The sequence below is a fragment of the Cherax quadricarinatus genome, chromosome 88, assembly GCF_038502225.1.
Source record: "Cherax quadricarinatus isolate ZL_2023a chromosome 88, ASM3850222v1, whole genome shotgun sequence".
NCBI lineage: Eukaryota > Metazoa > Arthropoda > Malacostraca > Decapoda > Parastacidae > Cherax > Cherax quadricarinatus.
In genome coordinates, this window is record NC_091379.1 from 5034403 (window position 1) to 5060485 (window position 26083).

Genomic DNA, 26083 nt, shown 5'->3' on the forward strand with positions numbered 1-26083 from the left:
ATCTTGTCTTAGCACCACTTGCTTTAGTGATGAATATGGGGAATACATTTTTGCTAATTTTACTGTAAAAAACCTTAAGACGCCTATAACAATCGTTGCCATTTACCGGATACCTCACACAAACATCCCAAATTTCAGTGAGAAATTAAAGTCACTAATAACAAACAGACAAATGAATAAGCACCACCTTCTCTTAGCTGGAGACTTCAACATCAACCTTGGCTTACTAGATGATCAGCCTGTAACTGATTTCATCAACAATATGAACAACACACTTCTCATACCAACAATAACTAAACCAACCAGGCTCACTGAGACAAGTGCAACCATAATAGACCACATATGGACCAATATACTAGCCCCCCTTAAATCAGGGATAATCACAGATAGCACTACAGATCACTACCCTACCTTCCTCCTGACAAACATTAGTAAACCACCACTTGAATACAACAAAGTCTCATTTAGACTCCATGACGAGGCCTCAGTAAGGAAGTTCACAGCTGACCTAGAGACTGTTGATTGGCCTACAGAATTCTCCAAGGCCAATGGTATTGATGACTGGACAGACATTTTTCTTAACAAATTACTTAGACTATACAACAAACATTGTCCTATAAAAACAAAACAGATCACAAACAAACGGCTTGGTTGCCCATGGCTAACCAGCACCATTCTGAAATCCATTGACAAGAAACACCAATATGAAAAGCAATATAGACAGGGCTTAATACACAAAGATACTCTTAAACACTATTCATCAGCTCTCACCAAAGTAATAAAGAAAGCCAAACAACTATACTACTCCAGTAGATTCACAGACACTAGAGGAGATATAAAAAAGACCTGGAAAACACTCTCTCAGATTCTAGGGACCCACAAACTGAGAAAAACCAAGAATATTGTCCTAACTAAACCTAATGAAACACCACTACATCCCACTGACACAGCTAACAAGATAAACGACTTCTTCTCAAACATAGGATCTAATCTCGCCAGTAAAATCCCACATACCAATGCCCATGCCGGGGACTACCTAGATGGGAATTTCCCTAATTCCTTCTATCTTGCACCAACTGAGCCCACGGAAGTCATTGAGATTATAAAGTCACTTAAAAATAACTCTGGGAATCTGTCTCATGTCCCACCATTACTGTACAAGCGAGCAGCCCATGTCCTTTCGCGTGCAATTTCATTACTTTTTAACAAGTCACTAGAGACTACCACCTTCTCGAAACTACTCAAGATGGCAAGGGTTACACCAATGCATAAAGGTGGTGACCCTACAGACTTAAACAACTATAGGCCAATATCTAACTTACCATTGCTATCCAAAATCTTTGAGAAACTCGTGCACAGGAGACTGTATTCATTTATAACGGCTCAAAACATACTCAACCCCTGCCAATTTGGATTCAGGAAAAATAAAAGCACTAATGATGCAATCATAAAAATGCTAGATCTGCTTTACACAGCGTTGGAAAATAAGGAATATCCACTAGGAATTTTTATTGACCTAAGAAAAGCTTTTGACACAGTAGACCACGACATCCTACTCCACAAACTTGATCATTACGGTATAAGAGGCCATGCGCTTGCTTATTTCAAATCTTACATTACTAATAGGTATCAGTACATCACCATTAAAGACACAGCATCAGCAACACGGCCACTTGATACTGGAGTTCCGCAGGGAAGTGTCCTTGGTCCCCTGCTCTTCCTCATATACATCAATGACCTTCCAAACGTATCCCAACACCTGAAACCCATTCTCTTTGCTGATGACACGACTTATGTCATCTCTCACCCTAATCTTGCCACCCTCAACACCATTGTGAATGAGGAGCTGATTAAAATATCGACTTGGATGACAGCCAATAAACTTACGCTTAACACTGACAAAACCTACTATATTATGTTTGGTAGCAGAGCAGGAGATGCACAAATTAACATTAAGATTGACAACACTCTAATTACCAGAAATAATGGGGGAAAATTCCTAGGCTTATACCTTGACAACAACCTGAATTTCAGCACCCATATCCAGCATATAACCAAAAAAGTATCCAAAACGGTTGGGATCCTCTCCAAGATACGATACTACGTGCTGCAAAATGCCCTTCTCACACTATACCACTCACTTATTTATCCATACCTCACCTATGCTATTTGTGCTTGGGGATCAACTGCAGCAACACACCTAAAGCCAATAATAACCCAACAAAAAGCTGCAGTAAGAATAATCACTAAATCCCATCCCTGGCAACACACCCCCCCACTCTTCATAGACCTAAACTTACTCCCAGTTCAGTACATCCACACTTACTACTGTGCAATCTACATCTACAGGGCCTTAAACTCTAATATCAACCTTGACCTAAAATGCTTTCTTGATAGTTGTGACAGAACTCACAGGCATAACACCAGACACAAACATCTCTACGACATTCCCCGTGTCCGACTAAACCTTTACAAAAATTCAATGTATGTCAAAGGCCCTAAAATCTGGAATACCCTACCTGAGAACTCTAGAACTGCAGACACATTCATCACCTTCAAAACTACCATTAGAAAACATCTTATCTCCCTGATACACCCCGTCAACTAACTACACAAATACCACCTGGTGGTTCACACTTACACTCACTCATTTGACCATAAACAGAAATATTAATCTCAATCTTAAAATAATGAATCCTGTGATACTCCAATACTGAAACTATGTACTGTGCCAAAACAAAAGTATTCACATTGCTAAACTTACAAACTAGTATTTAGTCACTTAGCCATAATACCAACTTACCTCATAATTTGTAATATTTTACAATTAAGAATAAAACTAAGTATGCCCGAAATGCCTAGCCATGCTAAGCGTTCTAGTGGTACACTCTGTAATCACAATTTTACTGCATGTAAACCACACAATAACCAAATTTCTGTAAACTCAGCATTGTAATCCTTATAGAGAATAAACTTTGAATTTGAATTTGAGAAGAACGTGGCTAACTCAGCGTGATCCACAGCTGTGCGTGGTTTGTCTACACTGGCAAGCGTGTCTGGGCGCGCTGACTGACTGCGGCTTCAGCACACGGAGAACAAAATGTTTACTGCACTACTCGAACGTGCTAAACACAAGCTTAAGTGAAACTATGAACTGGGACGAGTAAGTTTTACTGTAACAAATCACTGGGGAAAACAGACCTGGTGATGAACCGGGAATGTAACAGCAAGGGAAAGAAAAAAATTTAACTGGGCAACACAAAAAAAAAACTGCACTGGCTGGAGATACATAGACGCTGAGTAGTTGTAAACACAATGATGAGTCATGAGCTGCTGTAGACGGTGTGGGGGCTGAACTGAGCTGGCTTAGGGGCTAAGCCAACTGGGTTCCCAAGTGGTTAAGCCAGGTAGAACTTCTTGGAGGAAACTGGGAAGAACACAACACACATGGACGGCGAGATGGACGTCGTTGCATAGCAGAGAAGGCTGTAGAGAGGGCTGGTGTGTTTACACGCTGATTAGGATATAAACCAACCCCAGAGCTGCCTCGTGGTCGCGTGTGGAGCCACACGAAGCCAACACACTAAACGACCTCACCTCTACTTCTTGTAGCTGAGAAGGGCGTAGGGACGCTGTAGGAGGCAGGAGAATGGTGCTGGAGAGTGTTGAAGGGCTGTAGAGAGGGTGATGAGGTGAACACGTGACTGCTAAGGCTGGAGATGATGCCGTGATGCCTATGTCCAGATTTTGTGGGAAGAAAATCTAGGACGAAGATCTATCTCAGGTCCCGTCAAGACGCTGGGAGTAACAGATAACTCTTTAGGCCAGCAGGTGCGTTGGATGACGATGGATGATGTTGATTGGGGTCACCTGGAGGTTACCTGGAGGTTATTCCGGGGATCAACGCCCCCGCGGCCCGGTCCACGACCAGGCCTCCCGATGGATCAGGGCCTGATCAACTAGGCTGTTACTGCTGGCCGCACGCAGTCCGACGTACGAGCCACAGCCTGGCTGATCCGGCACTGACTAGGTATCTGTCCAGCTCTCTCTTGAAGGCAGCCAGGGGTTTATTGGCAATTCCCCTAATGCTTGATGGGAGGCTGTTGAACAGTTTTGGGCCCCGGACACTTATGGTGTTTTCTCTTAGTGTACCAATGGCACCCCTACTTTTTATTGGCGGCATTTTGCATCACCTGCCCAGTCTTTTACTTTCGTAGGGAGTGATTTCTGTGTGCAGATTTGGGACCATTCCTTCCAAGATTTTCCAAGTGTAGATTATGATATATCTCTCCCTCCTGCGTTCCAACGAGTACAAGTCAAGTGCTTTCAAGCGTTCCCAGTAGTTAAGGTGCTTGACAGAACTTATACGTGCAGTAAAGGATCTCTGTACACTCTCTAGATCTGCGATTTCACCTGCTTTGTATGGAGAAGTTAATGTACAGCAGTATTCCAGCCTAGAGAGAACAAGTGATTTGAAAAGGATCATCATGGGCTTGGCATCTCTCGTTTTGAAAGTTCTCATTATCCATCCTATCATTTTCTTTGCACGTGCGATCGTGGCACTGTTGTGATCCTTGAAAGTGAGATCCTCAGACATTACTACTCCCAGGTCCCTTACATTATTTTTCCGCTCTATTGTATGGCCGGAGTCAGTAGTATACTCTGTTCTAGTTATTATCTCCTCCAGTTTTCCATAACGGAGTAGTTGGAATTTGTCCTCATTGAACATCATATTGTTTACCGTCGCCCACTGGAAAACTTTGTTTATATCTTCTTGGAGGTTAACCGCGTCCTCAGCAGATGACAGCCTCATGCAGATCCTAGTATCATCCGCAAAGGATGATACGGTGCTGTGGTGTATATCTCTGTTTATGTCTGATATGAGGATAAGGAATAAGATGGGGGCGAGTACTGTGCCTTGTGGAACAGAGCTCTTCACTATGGCAGCCTCCGATTTAACTCTGTTGACCACTACTCTTTGTGTTCGATTTGTTAGGAAGTTGAAGATCCATCTCCCCACTTTCCCAGTTATTCCTTTAGCACGTATTTTATGGGCTATTAGACCATGATCGCATTTGTCAAATGCTTTTGCAAAGTCTGTGTATATTACATCTGCATTCTGATTTTCTTCCAGTGCATCCAAGGCCATGTCATAGTGATCCAGTAGTTGTGAAAGGCAGGAGCGACCTGCCCTGAACCCATGTTGCCCTGGATTGTGCAGATTTTGGGAATCCAGGTGATTTGCAATCCTGCTTCTTAGCACTCTTTCAAAGATTTTTATGATGTGGGACGTCAGAGCTATTGGTCTATAGTTCTTAGCTAATGCTTTGCTGCCACCTTTATGGAGCGGGGCTATATCCGTTGTTTTAAGTGACTGTGGAATCTCACCCATGTCCAAGCTCCTCCTCCATAGTGTACTTAGGGCACGCGAGAGGGGTTTCTTGCAGTTCTTAATGAAAACAGAGTTCCACGAGTCTGGGCCCGGGGCTGAGTGCATAGGCATGTTGTCAATGGCTTTTTCGAAATCTATCGGAGTTAGGGTAATGTCGGAAATCTGACATACATTTATGGAGTTTTGAGGCTCATTCATGAAGAAATCATTTGGGTCGTCGATCCTCAGACCGATTAGTGGTTCACTAAACACAGAGTCGTACTGGGATTTCAATATTTCACTCATTTCCTTGTTGTCATCTGTGTAAGTCCCATCCTGTCTGAGTAAGGGCCCGATACTAGATGTGGTATTTGCCTTGTTTTTGGCATATGAAAAGAAATATTTTGAATTTCTTTCAATTTCACTAATAGCTTTAAGCTCCTCCTGCCTCTCCTGGTTCCTGTAAGAGTCATTTAGCTTAAGTTCGATAGTTTCCACTTCCCTGGTCAGCGCCTCCTTTCGTGTATCAGATATTCTAGCACTCCTGAGGAGCTCAGTGACTCTTCGTCGTCTTCTGTAGAGGGAGCGTCTTTTTCTCTCCAGTTTACTCCTGCTCTTCTTCTTTCTTAGGGGAATATGCCTAGAACATGCTTTGGCTACCAGGAAGTTGATCCTTTCAAGGCACTGGTTTGGGTCCATGTCATTTAAGACATCTTCCCAACATGTTTCGTTTAGGACATGGTTTACCTGGTCCCAGTTGATGTTCTTGTTGTTGAAATTGTATTTTGTGAAGACACCTTCACCGGTACATGCATTCTGCTGTTCAGGACCCCTATGCATGTACGTCTGGACTTCGATTAGATTGTGATCGGAATTAGTTGTTTTTGATATTCTTATGTCTCTTATCAGGTCCTCATTATTTGTGAAGATAAGGTCAAGTGTGTTTTCTAGTCTTGTTGGCTCCACTATCTGCTGGCTTAAGGAGTGTTTTTCGCAGAGACTTAGTAGCTCATGTGTGTGAGACCTTTCATCTGTGCTACCTCCGGGGATTGTTTCAGCTATAACATTATTTGCTACATTTTTCCATTTTGTATGCCTTAGGTTGAAATCACCAAGCAGTAAGATGTTTGGGGATGGAGCTGGAAGGTTTTCCGAACAGTAATCGATTTTCAGTAGCTGTTCCTTGAACTGTCAACCGATGGTGTTGACTGGCATCAACCCCTCCACCCTGAGTAGGCTCACGATGCCGTTGACTCCGCTGTCACCACTGTTATTGCTGTTCTTACTGCTGAACAGCGGTTTAGTGCCGATGAAGGTAGCGTAGGTAGCAATTATACGGCCGTGGACTAGTTTGGCTTTAATTGGGTAGGAGTGAGTACACAACAGGCAGTGTGAGGGAGTGACCGCAAGCCAGTCCGTGGAGGGGGAGCACTTGTGTCTATCAAGTCGGTCGGCCTAGGAGTGAGGGCCGATGGGCTCAGCCTCCCACTGACGTGGGTGAGCCTACAGAGGGCAGCACCTAAAATACCGCAAAATATGAACTAGTCAGAGCAGACGGCTAGGCTGTGTTCTGACAGTACAGGCTGTCTACACAAGGCTCCAGGCGGACATCAACCAAATCTTTCAATGGGCTGCAGAAAACAATATGAAGTTCAACGATGAGAAATTTCAATTACTCAGATATGGCAAACACGAAGAAATTAAATCGTCATCAGAGTACAAAACAAATTCTGGCCACAAAATAGAGCGAAAAACCAACGTCAAAGACCTGGGAGTGATCATGTCGGAGGATCTCACCTTCAAGGCCCATAACATTGTATCAATCGCATCTGCTAGAAAAATGACAGGATGGATAATGAGAACCTTCAAAACTAGGGATGCCAAGCCCATGATGACACTCTTCAGGTCGCTTGTTCTATCTAGGCTGGAATATTGCTGCACACTAACAGCACCTTTCAAGGCAGGTGAAATTGCTGACCTAGAAAATGTACAGAGAACCTTCACGGCGCGCATAACGGAGATAAAACACCTAAATTACTGGGAGCGCTTGAGGTTCCTGAACCTGTATTCCCTGGAATGCAGGCGGGAGAGATGCATGATTATATACGCCTGGAAAATCCTAGAGGGACTAGTACCGAACTTGCACACGAAAATCACTCACTACGAAAGCAAAAGACTTGGCAGACGATGCAACATTCCCCCAATGAAAAGCAGGGGTGTCACTAGCACGTTAAGAGACCATACAATAAGTGACAGGCGCCCAAGACTGTTCAACTGCCTCCCAGCATACATAAGGGGGATTACTAATAGACCCCTGGCTGTCTTCAAGCAGGCACTGGACAAGCACCTAAAGTCGGTACCTGACCAGCCGGGCTGTGGCTCGCACGTTGGATTGCGTGCAGCCAGCAGTAACAGCCTGGTTGATCAGGCTCTGATCCACCAGGAGGCCTGGTCACAGACCGGGCCGCGGGGGCGTTGACCCCCGGAACTCTCTCCAGGTAAACTCCAGGTAACTCACCTGATTGTTGTTGCAGGGGTCGATTCATAGGTGTGTACTCACCTAATTGTGGTTACAGGGGTCGATTCATAGCTCCTGGCCCTGCCTCTTCACTGGTCACCACAGTGGGTCACACCTGCGTGACCTTCACCACCACTACATCCACTTCCCTACCACCCCGAGGCTGAAAAAGAACTTCCTAACAGTCCCGTGACTCATCTGTGGCTTTACCTTCCATGTATATCCCTCGTTCCTCCTCAAATTTCACTTTGCCTCAATTCCCTTAAAATCCTCTGGGTATCTTGTACGTCATAATCATATCTCCTCTAAACTCGCAGTGGTAATACAAAGCCTCGAGAAATGCGATACAATCAACTTTTTCTCTACTCTTTAATAGATTTCTTGTCTTAATGACTCCGGTCATCACAGTTTATACGCGAAGCTTCCAGAAAATCTTCAGTTTGTCTACTAAAAAAAAAAAAATATTTTGTTAGAAATTATTAAAGGTTGTCTTCAAGACCTCTGGTTGTCTTCAAGACCCCTGGCTGTCTTCAAGACCTCGGGTTGTCTTCAAGACCTCTGGTTGTCTTCAAGACCCCTGGCTGTCTTCAAGACCTCTGGTTGTCTTCAAGACCTCTGGTTGTCTTCAAGACCCCTGGCTGTCTTCAAGACCTCGGGTTGTCTTCAAGACCTCTGGTTGTCTTCAAGACCCCTGGCTGTCTTCAAGACCTCGGGTTGTCTTCAAGACCTCTGGTTTTCTTCAAGACCTCGGGTTGTCTTCAAGACCCCTGGCTGTCTTCAAGACCTCTGGTTGTCTTCAAGACCTCTGGTTGTCTTCAAGACCCCTGGCTGTCTTCAAGACCTCTGGTTGTCTTCAAGACCTCTGGTTTTCTTCAAGACCTCGGGTTGTCTTCAAGACCTCTGGTTGTCTTCAAGACCTCTGGTTGTCTTCAAGACCCCTGGCTGTCTTCAAGACCTCGGGTTGTCTTCAAGACCTCTGGTTGTCTTCAAGACCTCTGGTTGTCTTCAAGACCTCTGGTTGTCTTCAAGACCCCTGGTTATCTTCAAGACCCCGGTTGTCTTCAAGACCCCTGGTTGTCTTCAAGACCCCTGGTTGTCTTCAAGACCTCGGGTTGTCTTCAAGACCTCGGGCTGTCTTCAAGACCCCTGGTTGTCTTCAAGACCTCGGGTTGTCTTCAAGATCCCTGGCTACCCTCAAGAGGGAGCCGGACAGGCACCTAAAGTCAGTACCTGATCAGCCGGGCTGTGGTTCGTACGTCGGTTTACGTGCGACCAGCAGTAACAGCTTGGTTGATCATGCCCTGATCCACCATGAGGCCTGGTCATGGACCGAGCTACAGGGAAACTGACCCCCCGAAACACCCTCCAGGTATAGTCCTTGTTTTGTTGTCATGGTGAGAATAATGCCGTAAGCTGTCCTTTTCCATAAACTCGCGATGTACTTGATAAAATAAGGGAAGTGAGTACTAATGCATTCACTTAATAATAATAATAATAATAATAATAATAATAATAATAATAATAATAATCTTTATTTCTCCAAGTACAATTTATACAGACCATAGTTGACATCAATGACATACTACTATATAGAAAGCTCCTTGTTATGCTGAGCATTTCTCGCAACGTAGGTTAGTTTGGTCCCCAGGATGCCACCCACATCAGTGGCAAGCTCTGTCTCGAGGGCCTTCACAGCTGGCATTAATGACTGGCAAAATCGTAATAACGCCATGGCTAGCAACTAGTTTTTTCACTGCCTTGCCGTGAGTTTCAATCCTACCCCTTGAACGTTCCACCTTCGTATTCAGAGAATGACTGAAGGCCATAATGCCACAAAAATAAACTTCGACTAGTCTGAATATAGCCTGGTCTATATTTGTCTTTGTAGCAAAACATATATGTATGTATATATCTATATATATATGGTTAATCATCAAGGTCAAATGAACACCTGTCAATAAAATAAATCAACCTACATGCAAGGAAAGAAAAAAGTTTATATATATATATATATATATATATATATATATATATATATATATATATATATATATATATATATATATATATATATATATACTATATATATATATATATATATATATATATATATATATATATATATATATATATATATAATATTATATATATATATATAATATTATATATATATATATAATATTATATATATATATAATATTATATATATATATAATATTATATATATATATATATATATATATATATATATATATATATATATATATATACATATATATATATCCATACAGACGTGTCTTGTAAGAGGTTTTATAGATGGTATTGTTGGTAAGACTCAAAGACCCACGATGCTTGGCTTTCTCTGGTTATGGAAATATAAACACATACGCAGTATAATGTGATCCTTTATTGACAACGTTTCACCCACACAGTGGGCTTTTTCAAGTCACACACAGATCTACCTGGGGTGGAAGGTACGGGAGTATTTATAGTCATGTTCAGAATGTTGAGGTCAGGTGGAGAATGCTGCATCTGATGGTCTACCGGGTGGAGTTATAGAGTCTTGGGTAGCTTGGCAGGGGTATTGGTTATGTTGGGTTATTAACCCTCGGAGTTATTAATAAAAGAAAGCCTCCTCCTCCTCCTCCTCCTTCTTCTTCTTCTTCTTCGTCTAATGCTTCTTATTTCTGAGAGATGTTATATTAGGTTTTAAGCTAATGTGTAGGGATTTTAAAGCCAAGAGAATAACAGTTGTGATGGAGCTTAATACTGAAGCGGGAGATAATGATGTGGAAGATATATTAGTTGAGTGTGGAAAACTAGAGGCAAATGGTAATACAATACAATACAACTTTATTTCTTTTCTGCAGTATGCAAAATGTAGCTTACGCGTAATAAAAAAAATGCACAAAAGAAGCATAAAAGAAGCATAAAGAAGCATAAAAGAAGCATGAAAAAAAGCATAAAAGCGCAAAAGAAAGCCACTAGCATTACAGTAGGTCTTATCCCTATTTTAGTGATCAAAATTATACTTGACTCTGGTGGGATATAGGTGACACGCAGCCTTTACTGCCTCGTGTAGTCGATATTCTTTAACAAACCAATCGACCAACACTATCAGCCAGAAAAGCACTAGGGAGGAGTGCTATGGAGACTAATATTGGCTGGGAGAGACCTTGAAGCTCCATATTTGTCTCACGCCACACTAGGTACATCATACAAGGAATCCTTCTAGGGGCCCTTTGGAATAGCTAATGGAAAGACGAGATATCCTTGAAAGATCGTTGCTCCAGCACAGACAGACGAGGGTAGTGCTGCATCTAGTGGGTCTAGGCAGTTGTTGGCTGCAGTGAGGAAGTGGGTTCCTTGTAAGCTTCTTATAGTTTAGTTTAATATCTTCATTATGTACCCCATACCGATCTTGTGGGCGGTAGTCAAAAAGATTACAGAGGTACATAATGGGTCCAGGGATTGGGCCGCAAAGTTTCTTTGTTTTACAGATAGGGGAATATACAGAGCGAGATACGTGTCTCTTATGTATATATACCAAGAGGAGTGTATCTTTTAGTGTATATACACCGAGAGATGTATATCTTTCATTGTAATACACCGAGAGAAGTGTGTATTTCTCAGTTTATGTGCAGTATCCGCCGCTCTGGGATGATGGAGATACAGTCATTAAAATTTCAATTGCCATGTGAATGGGATGGACTATCCTGTATGGGATAGACTAACCAGCGACAGTAACTCCAGCTCTACTGGAAGGAAACTTTTGAAGCTCCCGTAGCTGATGAAGCCTTAATGGAATACTTGACGATATCCTCGTTCCGTTACTGAAGTCTCCCAGCCTGAGCTGGGAGACTTCAGTATGTGCCCCATCCTGCCTGATGGAATATGACAGGAAAACTTAGATAGCTTTTGTTTCCACTGTGTAACTGTCATAAATAACTGGGTACCAACACAATGCTAATGTATCTAAATAAAAATGCATGTATATTCGACAGGTATCTCTCATTGTATATACAATCTGATCCCTATGTTAGGTACAAGGTATTCGTGACTGGTCGTGGGCGCCTGACTTACAGCATTTATAATCCTCGTGTAGTAGATATGCTTGAAACCTAATAAATCAGCCAATCCTGAAACCTTCTAAGAGAAAAGAACCGACAACGGGAAAGGAAAACATGACAAGGTAGACTTGACAGAGACCAACAGACCGAAACATAAGATGACATGACCTGACAGATCAAAACAGGAGACGACATGACCTGAAAGATCAAAACAGAGACGACAGGTTCTAAAAGGGAAGAACATAAGACGACAGGTCTGCTTGACCACGACAGATGACGGCAGCCTCTCACAGATTAAAACAGACTAGGTTAGTGTCTGACAGACCTAAACAGGAGAAAAAACTGCAGTCATACCAGCACAAAGATAATAGGAAAGTCACGACTGGCACAGGACAAGCTCCTCTAAGGCTATCCACTGATGTCCAGGTGTACCTCAAGGTGATCTACTCGCTACCTCCTCTTCCTTATGTTCCCGCCTTCACCTACTTCCCAGTCTTTCACTACTAGCCGTCCCTAATTATATATTTCCAGTCGTGTTTACATTTATTCTCTGTATTCACCCATTTTATTCCTACTCTATTGAAACCTATAATGTAGGACCCCTGTTGACATTTTACTATTGTAGCCTATAATATATATAATTTCTGATCGTGAATTATATCACAATTCAAAATTCTTTTATCAGAACAGAATATTCAATATCGGGGGACAACTTTGATTTACAGGATTTTTTACAAGAATGGTTTCCTGTTATATTCCATCACCCTGGATGGTTTCCTGTTATATTCTATCACCCTGGATGGTTTCCTGTTATATTCTATCACTCTGGATGGTTTCCTGTTATACTCCATCACCCTGGATGGTTTCCTGTTATATTCTATCACCCTGGATGGTTTCCTGTTATATTCTATCACCCTGGATGGTTTCCTGTTATATTCCATCACCCTGGATGGTTTCCTGTTATACCCCATCACCCTGGATGGATTCCTGTTATATTCTATCACCCTGGATGGTTTCCTGTTATATTCTATCACCCTGGATGGTTTCCTGTTATATTCCATCACCCTGGATGGTTTCCTGTTATACCCCATCACCCTGGATGGATTCCTGTTATATTCTATCACCCTGGATGGTTTCCTGTTATATTCTATCACCCTGGATGGTTTCCTGTTATATTCTATCACCCTGGATGGTTTCCTGTTATACCCCATCACCCTGGATGGATTCCTGTTATATTCCATCACCCTGGATGATTTCTTGTTATACTCCATCACTCTGGATGGTTTCCTGTTATATTCTGTCACCCTGGATGGTTTCCTGTTATATTCCATCACCCTGGATGGTTTCCTGTTATATTCCATCACCCTGGATGGTTTCCTGTTATACTCCATCACTCTGGATGGTTTTCTGATATATACCATCACCCTGGATGGTTTTCCTTCTATATTTCATCATTAATAACGGTTTTCCTGTTATACTTCATATTCACGACAAGTCGCGAATAAATGATGGTCCAAGTAGCTGCACTCACCTAGATGTGACAGACAGACAGAGGACCTAGTAGCACTCGGTGAAGAGGCGGGGCCAGGAGCTGAGTCTCGACCCCTGCAACCACAATTAGGCGAGTACACACACACACACACACACACACACACGGGACAAGGGCCTCAGCAATAAGAATATAAAAGGCAGCAGTGTAGGCTTGACCGTCCAGTGAGGAGGGTTGCTGCTGCCTCCCCCATCATCACACTGTTGGCTCGCATATCATTTCTGGTATTTAATTTGATTTTTAATACTAAAACTCAGAGAGGAACGTTCATGTTATTTTTACCCCGTGCTGTGTAGTACACGTATTTTATATGTATATAGTAGGTGTTTTATGTATAGACGGGAGAATAGATAATCTGTATATTTCGACCTGGAGTTGAGGTCGTTATCAGAATAGCTACAAAGAGTGAGAAATCATCTTATTTTCTATTTTTGTGTTTCTGCTAATGAGGATCTCAGATCAAAATTTAAATATACAGTTAACTATTGTCCTAGCCTCTTAGACTACCATGTAAAGCGTCCCATTATATATATATATATATATATATATATATATATATATATATATATATATATATATATATATATATATATATATATATATATATATATATATATATATATATATAAAAAATATTTATTTGTATAGGGTGGGAAGCCTACTTTGTCCAGTAGACCCGTGTCAGGCTACACTATCTTGTTTCCTGACGAACAAAACACCACCACCTCTGTATTTTTAATATCCGTTAACAAGGTACTGTTTCACTTCCAGATAATACAGTAGGATAAAGATGAGAGCGCTGAAGTTAGTGTTGGTGGTGGGGCTGTCAGCGGCTGTCTTGCCCTTGATAGACGCCGCCTCACTGGTCAGTACAAAAATATTCATATTATCAAAGGTTAACAACAAAAAATATATATTAAAGTTCGCAGGTTCAAAATGATAATGTGGGTGAAATTCTTCCTGTTTAATATAAAAAATATGTTTAGTGTTTGTGAATATACATTAATACCTGCAACATGGGGCCTTGATGATCTTGGAAGGCTCTTGATCTGAGAAATTGTAGCTGCTCTCCCAGTGGATATAATCTCATTATTTCCCATAACTCAAGAACTATGTAACTCTTTCGAGTTTAGGTCTTCCCGGTGGCTATTTTGTAAATAATTAGATATTTCATGTCCCACAGCTGACTGCTTTTACACGCAGTTTAGGTCCCCAGGAAGAGATCACCTTCAGCACGGTGCCCAGCACAGACGTAAGTCATCCCTTTATTTGTTATACATCTAGGTTAGGTTAGGTAAGGTTTGTCAGGGAACAGGACAAGTGTTTCCTGTGAGGGTCTTATACGATGACCCACAGCTGGAGCTTTTGGTCATCTGACTGAGGCCTTCCACTGGCTTACCCCTCCACCCCCTTTAAATATTATCGAATTAAATTCTATACACCTAGTAGACGGTTCCACCACTACAAAAAAAAAAAAAAATTCAACTACCAAACGAGACCAGATGTGTGGACAATTCTTACACCTGTTGCCCATATTCACCTAGCAGTAAAAATAATATCTTTATTTCTACCACCCCTCAAGGGAGGTTCCTTGATGTTGGTGAGGGGCTCTTGATCTAGGGAATTATATCTGCTCCAGTTCCCTGAATTGAGCCTGAATACCTTCCACCCCCCCCCCCCACATGCGCTGTATAATCCTCTGGGTTTAGCGCTCCCCCATGATTATAATAATAATAATAAGTTATTTCTACAAGGTATACAGATCATAGTTGACATCAATGACATACTACTATATAGAAACACCCTTGTTATGCTGAGCATTTCCCGCAAATTAGGTCAGTTTTGTCCCAGGATGCGACCCACACCAGTCCACTAACACCCAGGATGCGACCCACACCAGTCCACTAACACCCAGGATGCGACCTACACCAGTCCACTAACACCCAGGATGCGACCCACACCAGTCCACTAACACCCAGGATGTGACCCACACCAGTCCACTAACACCCAGGATGTGACCCACACCAGTCCACTAACACCCAGGATGTGATCCACACCAGTCCACTAACACCCAGGATGTGACCCACACCAGTCCACTAACACCCAGGATGTGACCCATACCAGTCCACTAACACCCAGGATGTGACCCACACCAGTCCACTAACACCCAGGATGTGACCCACACCAGTCCACTAACACCCAGGATGTGATCCACACCAGTCCACTAACACCCAGGATGTGACCCACACCAGTCCACTAACACCCAGGATGTGACCCACACCAGTCCACTAACACCCAGGATGTGACCCACACCAGTCCACTAACACCCAGGATGTGATCCACACCAGTCCACTAACACCCAGGATGTGACCCACACCAGTCCACTAACACCCAGGATGTGACCCACACCAGTCCACTAACACCCAGGATGTGACCCACACCAGTCCACTAACACCCAGGATGTGACCCACACCAGTCCACTAACACCCAGGATGTGATCCACACCAGTCCACTAACACCCAGGATGTGACCCACACCAGTCCACTAACACCCAGGATGTGACCCACACCAGTCCACTAACACCCAGGATGCGACCCACACCAGTCCACTAACACCCAGGATGTGACCCACACCAGTCCACTAACATCCAGGATGTGATCCACACCAGTCCACTAACACCCAGGATGTGACCCACACCAGTCCACTAACACCCAGGATGCGACCCACACCAGTCCACTAACACCCAGGATGCAACCCACACCAGTCCACTAACACCCAGGATGAGACCCACACCAGTCCACTAACACCCAGGATGCGACCCACACAAGTCCACTAACACCCAGGATGCGACCCACACCAGTCCACTAACACCCAGGATGCGACCCACACCAGTCCACTAACACCCAGGATGCGACCCACACCAGTCCACTAACACCCAGGATGCGACCCACACAAGTCCACTAACACCCAGGATGCGACCCACACCAGTCCACTAACACCCAGGATGCGACCCACACAAGTCCACTAACACCCAGGATGCGACCCACACCAGTCCACTAACACCCAGGATGTGACCCACACCAGTCCACTAACACCCAGGATTTGACCCACACCAGTCCACTAACACCCAGGATGTGACCCACACCAGTCCACTAACACCCAGCATGTGACCCACACCAGTCCACTAACACCCAGGATGCGACCCACACCAGTCCACTAACACCCAGGATGCGACCCACACCAGTCCACTAACACCCAGGATGCGACCCACACCAGTCCACTAACACCCAGGATGTGACCCACACCAGTCCACTAACACCCAGGATGTGACCCACACCAGTCCACTAACACCCAGGATGCGACCCACACCAGTCCACTAACACCCAGGATGTGACCCACACAAGTCCACTAACACCCAGGATGTGATCCACACCAGTCCACTAACACCCAGGATGCGACCCACACCAGTCCACTAACACCCAGGATGCGACCCACACCAGTCCACTAACACCCAGGATGCGACCCACACCAGTCCACTAACACCCAGGATGCGACCCACACCAGTCCACTAACACCCAGGATGCGACCCACACCAGTCCACTAACACCCAGGTACCTATTTTACTGATGAGGAACATGGACAACCGGTGTAAAGAAACACGCCCAATGTATCTCCCTCGCCGGGAATCGAACCTGAACTTCGCCGTGTGAAGCGAGAGCTTTAGCCACCAGGCCACGGGGCACCGTAACTAGATATTCACCTAGCAGTACCTAGATATTCACCTAGCAGTACCTAGACATTCACCTAGCAGTACCTAATATTCACCTAGCAGTACCTAATATTCACCTAGCAGTACCTAGATATTCACCTAGCAGTACCTACATATTCACCTAGCAGTGACTACATATTCACCTAGCAGTACCTAGATATTCACCTAGCAGTACCTAGACATTCACCTAGCAGTACCTAATATTCACCTAGCAGTACCTAGATATTCACCTAGCAGTACCTAGACATTCACCTAGCAGTACCTAATATTCACCTAGCAGTACCTAGACATTCACCTAGCAGTACCTAATATTCACCTATCAGTACCTAGACATTCACCTAGCAGTACCTAGACATTCGCCTATCAGTACCTAATATTCTCCTAGCAGTACCTAGACATTCACCTAGCAGTACCTAGACATTCATCTAGCAGTACCTAGACATTCACCTAGCAGTACCTAGACATTCACATAGTACCTAGACATTCACCTAGCAGTACTTAATATTCACCTAGCAGTACCTAATATTCACCTAGCAGTACCTAGACATTCACCTAGCAGTACCTAGACATTCACCTAGCAGTACCTAGATATTCACCTAGCAGTACCTAGATATTCACCTAGCACTACCTAATATTCACCTAGCAGTACATAGACATTCACCCAGCAGTACCTAGACATTCACCTAGCAGTACCTAGAGATTCACCTAGCAGTACCTAGAAATTCACCTAGCAGTACCTAGAGATTCACCTAGCAGTGCCTAGATATTCACCTAGCAGTACCTAGATATTCACCTAGCAGTACCTAATATTCACCTAGCAGTACCTAATATTCACCTAGCAGTACCTAGAGATTCACCTAGCAGTACCTAGAGATTCACCTAGCAGTACCTAGAGATTCACCTAGCAGTACCTAGAAATTCACCTTGCAGTACCTAGAGATTCACCTAGCAGTGCCTAGATATTCACCTAGCAGTACCTAATATTCACCTAGCAGTACCTAATATTTACCTAGCAGTACCTAGAGATTCACCTAGCAGTACCTAGAGATTCACCTAGCAGTACCTAGAGATTCACCTAGCAGTACCTAGATATTCACCTAGCAGTACCTAGAGATTCACCTAGCAGTACCTAGAGATTCACCTAGCAGTACCTAGAGATTCACCTAGCAGTGCCTAGATATTCACCTAGCAGTACCTAATATTCACCTAGCATTACCTAGAGATTCACCTAGCAGTACCTATATCATGTGGTACACTGGTTACTGGTAACTGGTTACTACTACTGAGACCTAGAGATTCACCTAGCAGTACCTAGATTCACCTAGCAGTACCTAGAGATTCACCTAGCAGTACCTAGAGATTCACCTAGCAGTACCTAGAGATTCACCTAGCAGTACCTAGACATTCACCTAGCAGTACCTAGAGATTCACCTAGCAGTACCTAGAAATTCACCTAGCAGTACCTAGAGATTCACCTAGCAGTGCCTAGATATTCACCTAGCAGTACCTAGATATTCACCTAGCAGTACCTAGATATTCACCTAGCAGTACCTAATATTCACCTAGCAGTACCTAGAGATTCACCTAGCAGTACCTAGAGATTCACCTAGCAGTACCTAGAGATTCACCTAGCAGTACCTAGAGATTCACCTAGCAGTACCTAGATTCACCTAGCAGTACCTAGAGATTCACCTAGCAGTACCTAGATATTCACCTAGCAGTACCTAGATATTCACCTAGCAGTACCTAGACATTCACCTAGCAGTACCTAGACATTCACCTAGCAGTACCTAGAGATTCACCTAGCAGTACCTAGAGATTCACCTAGCAGTACCTAGAGATTCACCTAGCAGTGCCTAGATATTCACCTAGCAGTACCTATTCACCTAGCAGTACCTAATATTCACCTAGCATTACCTAGAGATTCACCTAGCAGTACCTATATCATGTGGTACACTGGTTACTGGTAACTGGTTACTACTACTGAGACCTAGAGATTCACCTAGCAGTACCTAGATTCACCTAGCAGTACCTAGAGATTCACCTAGCAGTACCTAGAGATTCACCTAGCAGTACCTAGAGATTCACCTAGCAGTACCTGGAGTTTACCTGGAGAGAGTTTCGGCCGTCAACGCCCCCGCGGCCCGGTCTGTGACCAGGCCTCCTGGTGGATCAGCGCCTGATCAACCAGGCTGTTGCTGCTGGCTGCACGCAAACCAACGTACGAGCCACAGCCCGGCTGATCAGGGACTGACTTTAGGTGCTTGTCCAGTGCCAGCTTGAAGACTGCCAGGGGTCTGTTGGTAATCCCCCTTATGTGTGCTGGGAGGCAGTTGAACAGTCTCGGGCCCCTGACACTAACCTAGACATTCACCTAGCAGTACCTAGAGATTCACCTAGCAGTACCTAGAAATTCACCTAGCAGTACCTAGAGATTCACCTAGCAGTGCCTAGATATTCACCTAGCAGTACCTAGATATTCACCTAGCAGTACCTAGATATTCACCTAGCAGTACCTAATATTCACCTAGCAGTACCTAGAGATTCACCTAGCAGTACCTAGAGATTCACTTAGCAGTACCTAGAGATTCACCTAGCAGTACCTAGAGATTCACCTAGCAGTACCTAGAGATTCACCTAGCAGTACCTAGAGATTCACCTAGCAGTACCTAGAGATTCACCTAGCAGTACCTAGACATTCACCTAGCAGTACCTAGAGATTCACCTAGCAGTACCTAGACATTCACCTAGCAGTACCTAGACATTCACCTAGCAGTACCTAGACATTCACCTAGCAGTACCTAGGCAGGAGGACGTGTATACACCTTCACGGTTCACTTAACACTGACCAATTACAACATCACTCCGCCATTATCTCCAGCTTAACCCGAATGTTGGTTCTTTTCTGACATTTTGTAAAAGTCACATTAACACTACACATTTACACTACTTTATATAAACACTATTATATCATTATTATTATTACCCAAATCACGGGAAAATAATCAGATAACCAAAAATTGGAGATTTTGGTCATCTGACCCAGGCCTACCCAGGCCTTCCCCTCTTTTAAAAATTATGATTATATTTGATATGACTGTAATAATAAGAGCATTGAGGACATACAGGTGAGTAATGGCGAGTTCGAGGAGCGAGTGTACCCCAGCAAGCAGTGGGTATGTACCAAGCAGAATGGCGGACTTACTGAGGGCGACCAGATTCAGGTCTTCCTTAAACTCTTCGCTTATATTGATGGCGCTAACGACCAGAGTAAGTCTTATTATGGCTTTATTATTGTACCTACTTGATGTTATAGTAGTAGGTAGTTTAATAACTTTGTAGTTACGGTAGTTTACAGCAAAAGAATTGTGCACATTGTGTCCCTCTTTAGTAGATTTTCATTTCTCTATTACACACACGCAAATATTATATATATATATATATATATATATATATATATATATATATATATATATATATATATATATATATATATATATATATATATATATATATATATATATGTGTGTGTGTGTGTGTGTGTGTGTGTGTGTGTGTGTGTGTGTGTGTGTGTGTGTGTGTGTGTGTGTGTGTCGTGCCGAATAGGTAAAACTTACGATTATGGCTTAAATAACAATCCATACCCCCGGCCGGGATTGAACCCGCGGTCATAAAGTCTCAAAACTTTTGCACTCGTGTCATTACGATTTCTTGAGTCAAGTTAAATAACAATGTTCTCCTTGCCGAATAAGGCAAGCTGAAATTTGTGTATGCAATAATTTCGCAAAAAATCATTCTGAACCTAACAAAAATATATATTTCATTGTTTTATTATTAAATTATTGTAAACTTATCTAAAATATATTTGGTGGCATTAGGCTAAATTAAATTGCGCTTGTTTTAATAAGGTCAGGTAAGTTTCCTAAGGTTCTTTTGGTACAAAATTATTAATTTTTACGTTAACATAAATGAAAATTATTATTATTATAATCAAAAAGAAGCGCTAAGCCACAAGGAACTTAAATGAAAAAAACAAAAAAACAAAAAAAAAAATATATATATATATATATATATATATATATATATATATATATATATATATATATATATATATATATATATATATATATATATATATATATATATATCTTTTAACGTATAAAAGAAAATTTTAGAAAGGATTTAATTTTAAACGAATTCTTGCTACTTTACCAATTTTACCTATTGGGCACGACATAACGACCATTATATATTAATATAATCAAGAAGAAGCGCTAAACCTCCCTTATGTATTAAACAGTTGACATAACGTCCCCACAGATAAAGAGTTAGTGATGGGGCTGCCGGTGTCTATAGAGTACAGTGATGTTGAAGGTCAGAAGGTGTACACTGCTTGTTTCTTTATTCCTGAGGCTGACCAAGCTGCTCCTCCTGCACCTACTAACTCCCAGGTCTTCCTCACTACCCGCCCACAGATGACCGTCCTTACCAGGTAAGTATTATTTATTATTATAATCAAGGGGGAAGCACTAAACCCGTAGGATTATACAGCGCCTATGGGGGGATGGAAGGCATTCAGGCTTAATTCAGGGAACTGGAGCACAGATCCAATTCCCTAGATCAAGAGCCCCTCACCAGCGTCAAGGAGCCTTCCTTGAGGGGACCAGGTAAGTAGATACCATTAATGATTCAACAATTATAATAACTAAGCGCTAAACCCAGTTAATGACTGAAGAATTATTATAATCATAATTAAGCGGTAAATTATTAAAATCAAGGGAAGCGCTAAATTAAGCGTTAACTCAGTTAATGGCCGAAGAATTAGACACTTCTGTGAAATATTTTGGAAGCTTTATCGTTGGAGTTTCAACTCTTCAGTCCAGTACAGAGATGAGAAGGCATTTAAGGTCCCGTGGTCTGGCTGGCAAAGCTCTCGCTTCACGCGCGGAGGGTCCGGGTTCGATTCCTGGCGGGGTGGAAACATTTTGACGCGTTTCCTTACACCTGTTGTCCTGTTCACCTAGCAGCAAATAGGTACCTGGGTGTTAGTCGACTAGTGTGGGTCGCATCCTGGGGGACATTATTATTATTATAATTAAGGGGGAAGCGCTAAACCCGGAGGATTATACAGCGCCTGGGGGGGGGATGTGGAAGGCATTCAGGCTTAATTCGGGGAACTGGAGCACAGATCCAATTCCCTAAATCAAGAGCCCCTCACCAACATCAAGGAACCTTCCTTGAGGGGCCATCCTGGGGGACAAGATTGTGAGGATCCCAATGGAAATCAGACAGACAGTCCTGGATGACGCACTGCCTTTCTTGGGTTATCCTGGGTGGCTAACCCTGCGGGGTTAAAAATCCGAACGAAATCTTATCAGTCCCTCGGCCTTGAGTCGACGTAATCAGTTCATCAATCTTGAAAAGAACACAGCATATGTGGGAAGGGACTTACAAGCTGCAGTTCATTATATTGACTCCAGGCTGAGGGACTGATTACCTCAAACTCCTTCTGATCTTCATTCTTTTTTGTATTGAACTGACGAAGCCACTGTGGCGAAACGTTTCCACAATAAAGATACCAAAGTGCGGGGAACGCTAAACCCGTACACACGTGTCTGATACAGAGGTACACAGAGGTACATAATTGGTCCAGGGACTGGACTCCAAAGTTTTGATAGCTGAGCAAGTTACAGAGGTAATGAACTCACAATTTACAAAGGTAATGAACTCACAATTTACAAAGGTAATGAACTCACAATTTACAAAGGTAATGAACTCCAGGTAAGTCTGGTCACAATCATGACAAGTTACAAAGGTATTTACAGATTACAGAGGTACGTAATGGGTCCAGGGACTGGGCCCCCAAAGTTTTGATAGCTGAACTAGGTACAAAGGTAATGAGCTCACAAGTTACAAAGGTAATGAATTCTGTAGAATGGTTACTTACGTTTATACTTTGGCTACAATCATGAACAAATTATAGAGTAATGAGCAATTCACACTTCCACACCCGGTCACAACTGTAATGAGTTATTGGTGCAAATATTGATTGTTGAGTCACACACACACACACACACACACACACACACACACACACACACACACACACACTTTAGTTTAATATCTTTATGCACCCCATACCCATCCTGTGGGCGGTAGTCAAAAGATTACAAAGGTACATAATGGGTCCAGTGACTGGACCCCAAAGTTATGATAGCTGAACTAGTTACAAAGGTAATGAACTCCAGGTAGATCTGGTCACTAATCATGGCAAGTTACAGAGGTAATGAGTCAGCTTCACTCCTATACATGGTTACAGTCATGAACAAATTACAAAGTAATGAACCACTGATACGTCCACACCTGGTCACAATTGTAATGAGTTGTGTCTGATAAAGACACCAAATTAAACATGTCTAATTTATCAACTTGTCGGTTCTCTGAACCATTATATAGTTAATGTGTAGTCCAGCAATCACATTATAATCATGGGGAGCGCTAAACCCGTAGGATTATACAGTGCATTTGGGGGGAATTGAAGGTCTTCAGGCTCAATTCAGGGAACTAGAAAAACAGATCCAATTCCCTAGATCAAGAGCCCCTCACTAGCATCAAGGAACCTCCCTTGAGGGGCCAACAATCATAATGGACTGAACAGATCAACCTTCAGGTTTAGCGCCTTTCACTAAATATAGCACTCAAAATAATATACATTTCAACAGGCAATTCGGTGGGTACGCAAATGATGAACCTACCTGGATGACCGAGGTTCAGGCACTGACAAAGCTGGTCAACGAGGCAGGTTACCAGGTCAACCCCAACCTCATCTACTGGTAAGTACTTGGGAATTATTCCAATAGCCAATTTTTTTTTTTTTTTTAAGTAGTGGAGTGGTAAGCCAGTGGAAGGCCTCTGTTAGATGACCAAAAGCTCCAGCAGCAGGTCATCATATGACAAAGACCCGCGTCAGGAAACACTTGTCCTGTTTCTTGGTAAGCCTTACCTAACCTACAGTCAAATTATTATTATAATCAAAAAGACTCACTAAGCCACAAGGACTATACAGCTCCTACAGTCAAAACTGAGCACGAAACCCACAAGGGTCATACAGCGCTGTCAGGCAGGATGCATAATACGAACTGAGAGACCATTATTATTATAATCAAAAAGAAGCGCTAAGCCACAAGGGCTATACAGTCTGAGAGACCAGCGAAGGTTAGAAGTGTGTAACATTATAATAGCTCTATTATAATCATGGGTGAGCGCTAAACCCGTAGGATTATGCAGGGCTTTTGGGGGGGATGTGGAAGGTATTCAGGCTTAGTGGGCCGCGCTAAAGGGAAAAATATAATCAAAGTTGGTGTAATAAAGCTGTGGCTGACGAAGTCAGAGGAGAAATAAAGTATACTTGGTAAGAGAGAGGTCTGGTAAACACTCTCGCCTCACACTGTCTGTGGTTCAATCCTCGGACGAGTAGAAACATTGGGCATGTTTCCTTACACCTGCTGTTCCTGTTCACCTAGCAGTAAGTTGGTACCTGTGTGTTAGTCGACAGGTGTGGGTGGCATCCTGGGGGACAAAATTAAAGGACCACAATGGTTATTATAATAAAAAAGCTCTAAACCTACAAGGGTCATACAGCGCCGCCGGGCAGGGGTATTGGGTAGCAAGAGGGAGAGGGATGATTAGGTCATGGAATTATTATAATTAAGGGGGAAGCGCTAAACCCGGAGGATTATACAGCACCTGGGGGGAATATTAGGTCATGGAGTACAGCGGGTCAGTGGATAGTGCAGGGGTAGAGACCACAGTGGTTATAAATAAGTCCTCGATGACGCACTAACTCCTGGGTGGCTAACCCTCCCGAGTTAAAAATCCCGAAATCTTAAGTGCTAAACCCACAAGGTTCATTACTAGTCATGGGGAGAGCTAAACCCGTAGGGACTATACAGCACCTGTGAGGGGGGGGGGGGAAGGTATTCAGGCTTATTAATTCAGGGACCCGAAGCCCAGACCCAATTCCTATTATAAAAAAAAAGCGCTAAGCCACAAGCGCTATACAGCACCCAATTCCCTAGATCAAGAGCCCCTCACCAGTATCAAGGAACCTCTCAGGTGTTTGGGAAATCAAGGGGAAAGCGCTAAACCCGGAGGATTATACAGCGCCTGGGGGGGGGGATGTGGAAGGCATTCAGGCTTAATTGGGGAACTGGAGCAGATCCAATTCCCTAAATCAAGAGCCCCTCGCCAACATCAAGGAACCTTCCTTGAGGGGAGTTTGGGAAAGGGACCAGTAGCCCTGTTCCTCCTTTCCTGTTTTTATTTTTTTTTATAAACGCACTGGCCGTCTCCCACCGAGGCAGGGTGACCTAAAAAAAATCTTTTTACATTTAGCAATGCATACAGAAGAGTTTACTAGCTCATTGTTCCCGGCATTTTAGTCTTCTCTTACGCATGGCTTACGAAGTTAGAATTCCTTTCCACTCCCAATTTATTGCCATTATGATCAAAACAGAGCGCTAAACCTTGTCAGCATTAACTATCTCATCTTACGTTCTTTCTTGCAGGAACGCCTATGATCCTCCGTACAAGTTCTGGGGCAGGAGGAACGAGGTGTGGCTCTTGAAACAGTAAGACTTGATTCTTGTACTGGCTGCATCAAGATGATCAAGACTTCCTCGATCCTATTATTTTTATTACAATCAAAATTTAGCGCGAAACCCACGATGGTCATCGTCATAAAATCAAATTTAGCACAAGTCATCGTTTTAAAGATGCTTTTAGTAAATAATGCAAAACTAAATAA

At 43.0% G+C, this 26083-nt stretch overlaps 1 protein-coding gene across 4 annotated transcripts in view; it reads left to right on the forward strand.

Moving 5' to 3' along the window:
* Positions 1–26083, forward strand: part of LOC128698539 (heme-binding protein 1) — a 55065-nt gene extending 28982 nt beyond the window's left edge. For 3 of the 4 annotated variants that reach the window (XM_070103884.1, XM_070103883.1, XM_070103885.1), the window contains exons 2-7: positions 14280–14373; positions 14692–14760; positions 20406–20547; positions 21598–21769; positions 24000–24110; positions 25845–26083. In XM_070103884.1, the coding sequence (XP_069959985.1) occupies positions 14299–14373; positions 14692–14760; positions 20406–20547; positions 21598–21769; positions 24000–24110; positions 25845–25911 (636 nt within the window). In that variant the 5' untranslated portion in view covers positions 14280–14298 and the 3' untranslated portion in view covers positions 25912–26083. Of the gene's footprint in view, positions 1–13618; positions 13733–14279; positions 14374–14691; positions 14761–20405; positions 20548–21597; positions 21770–23999; positions 24111–25844 lie in introns of those variants that run through there. The other variant, XM_053790808.2, reaches the window with a different exon arrangement.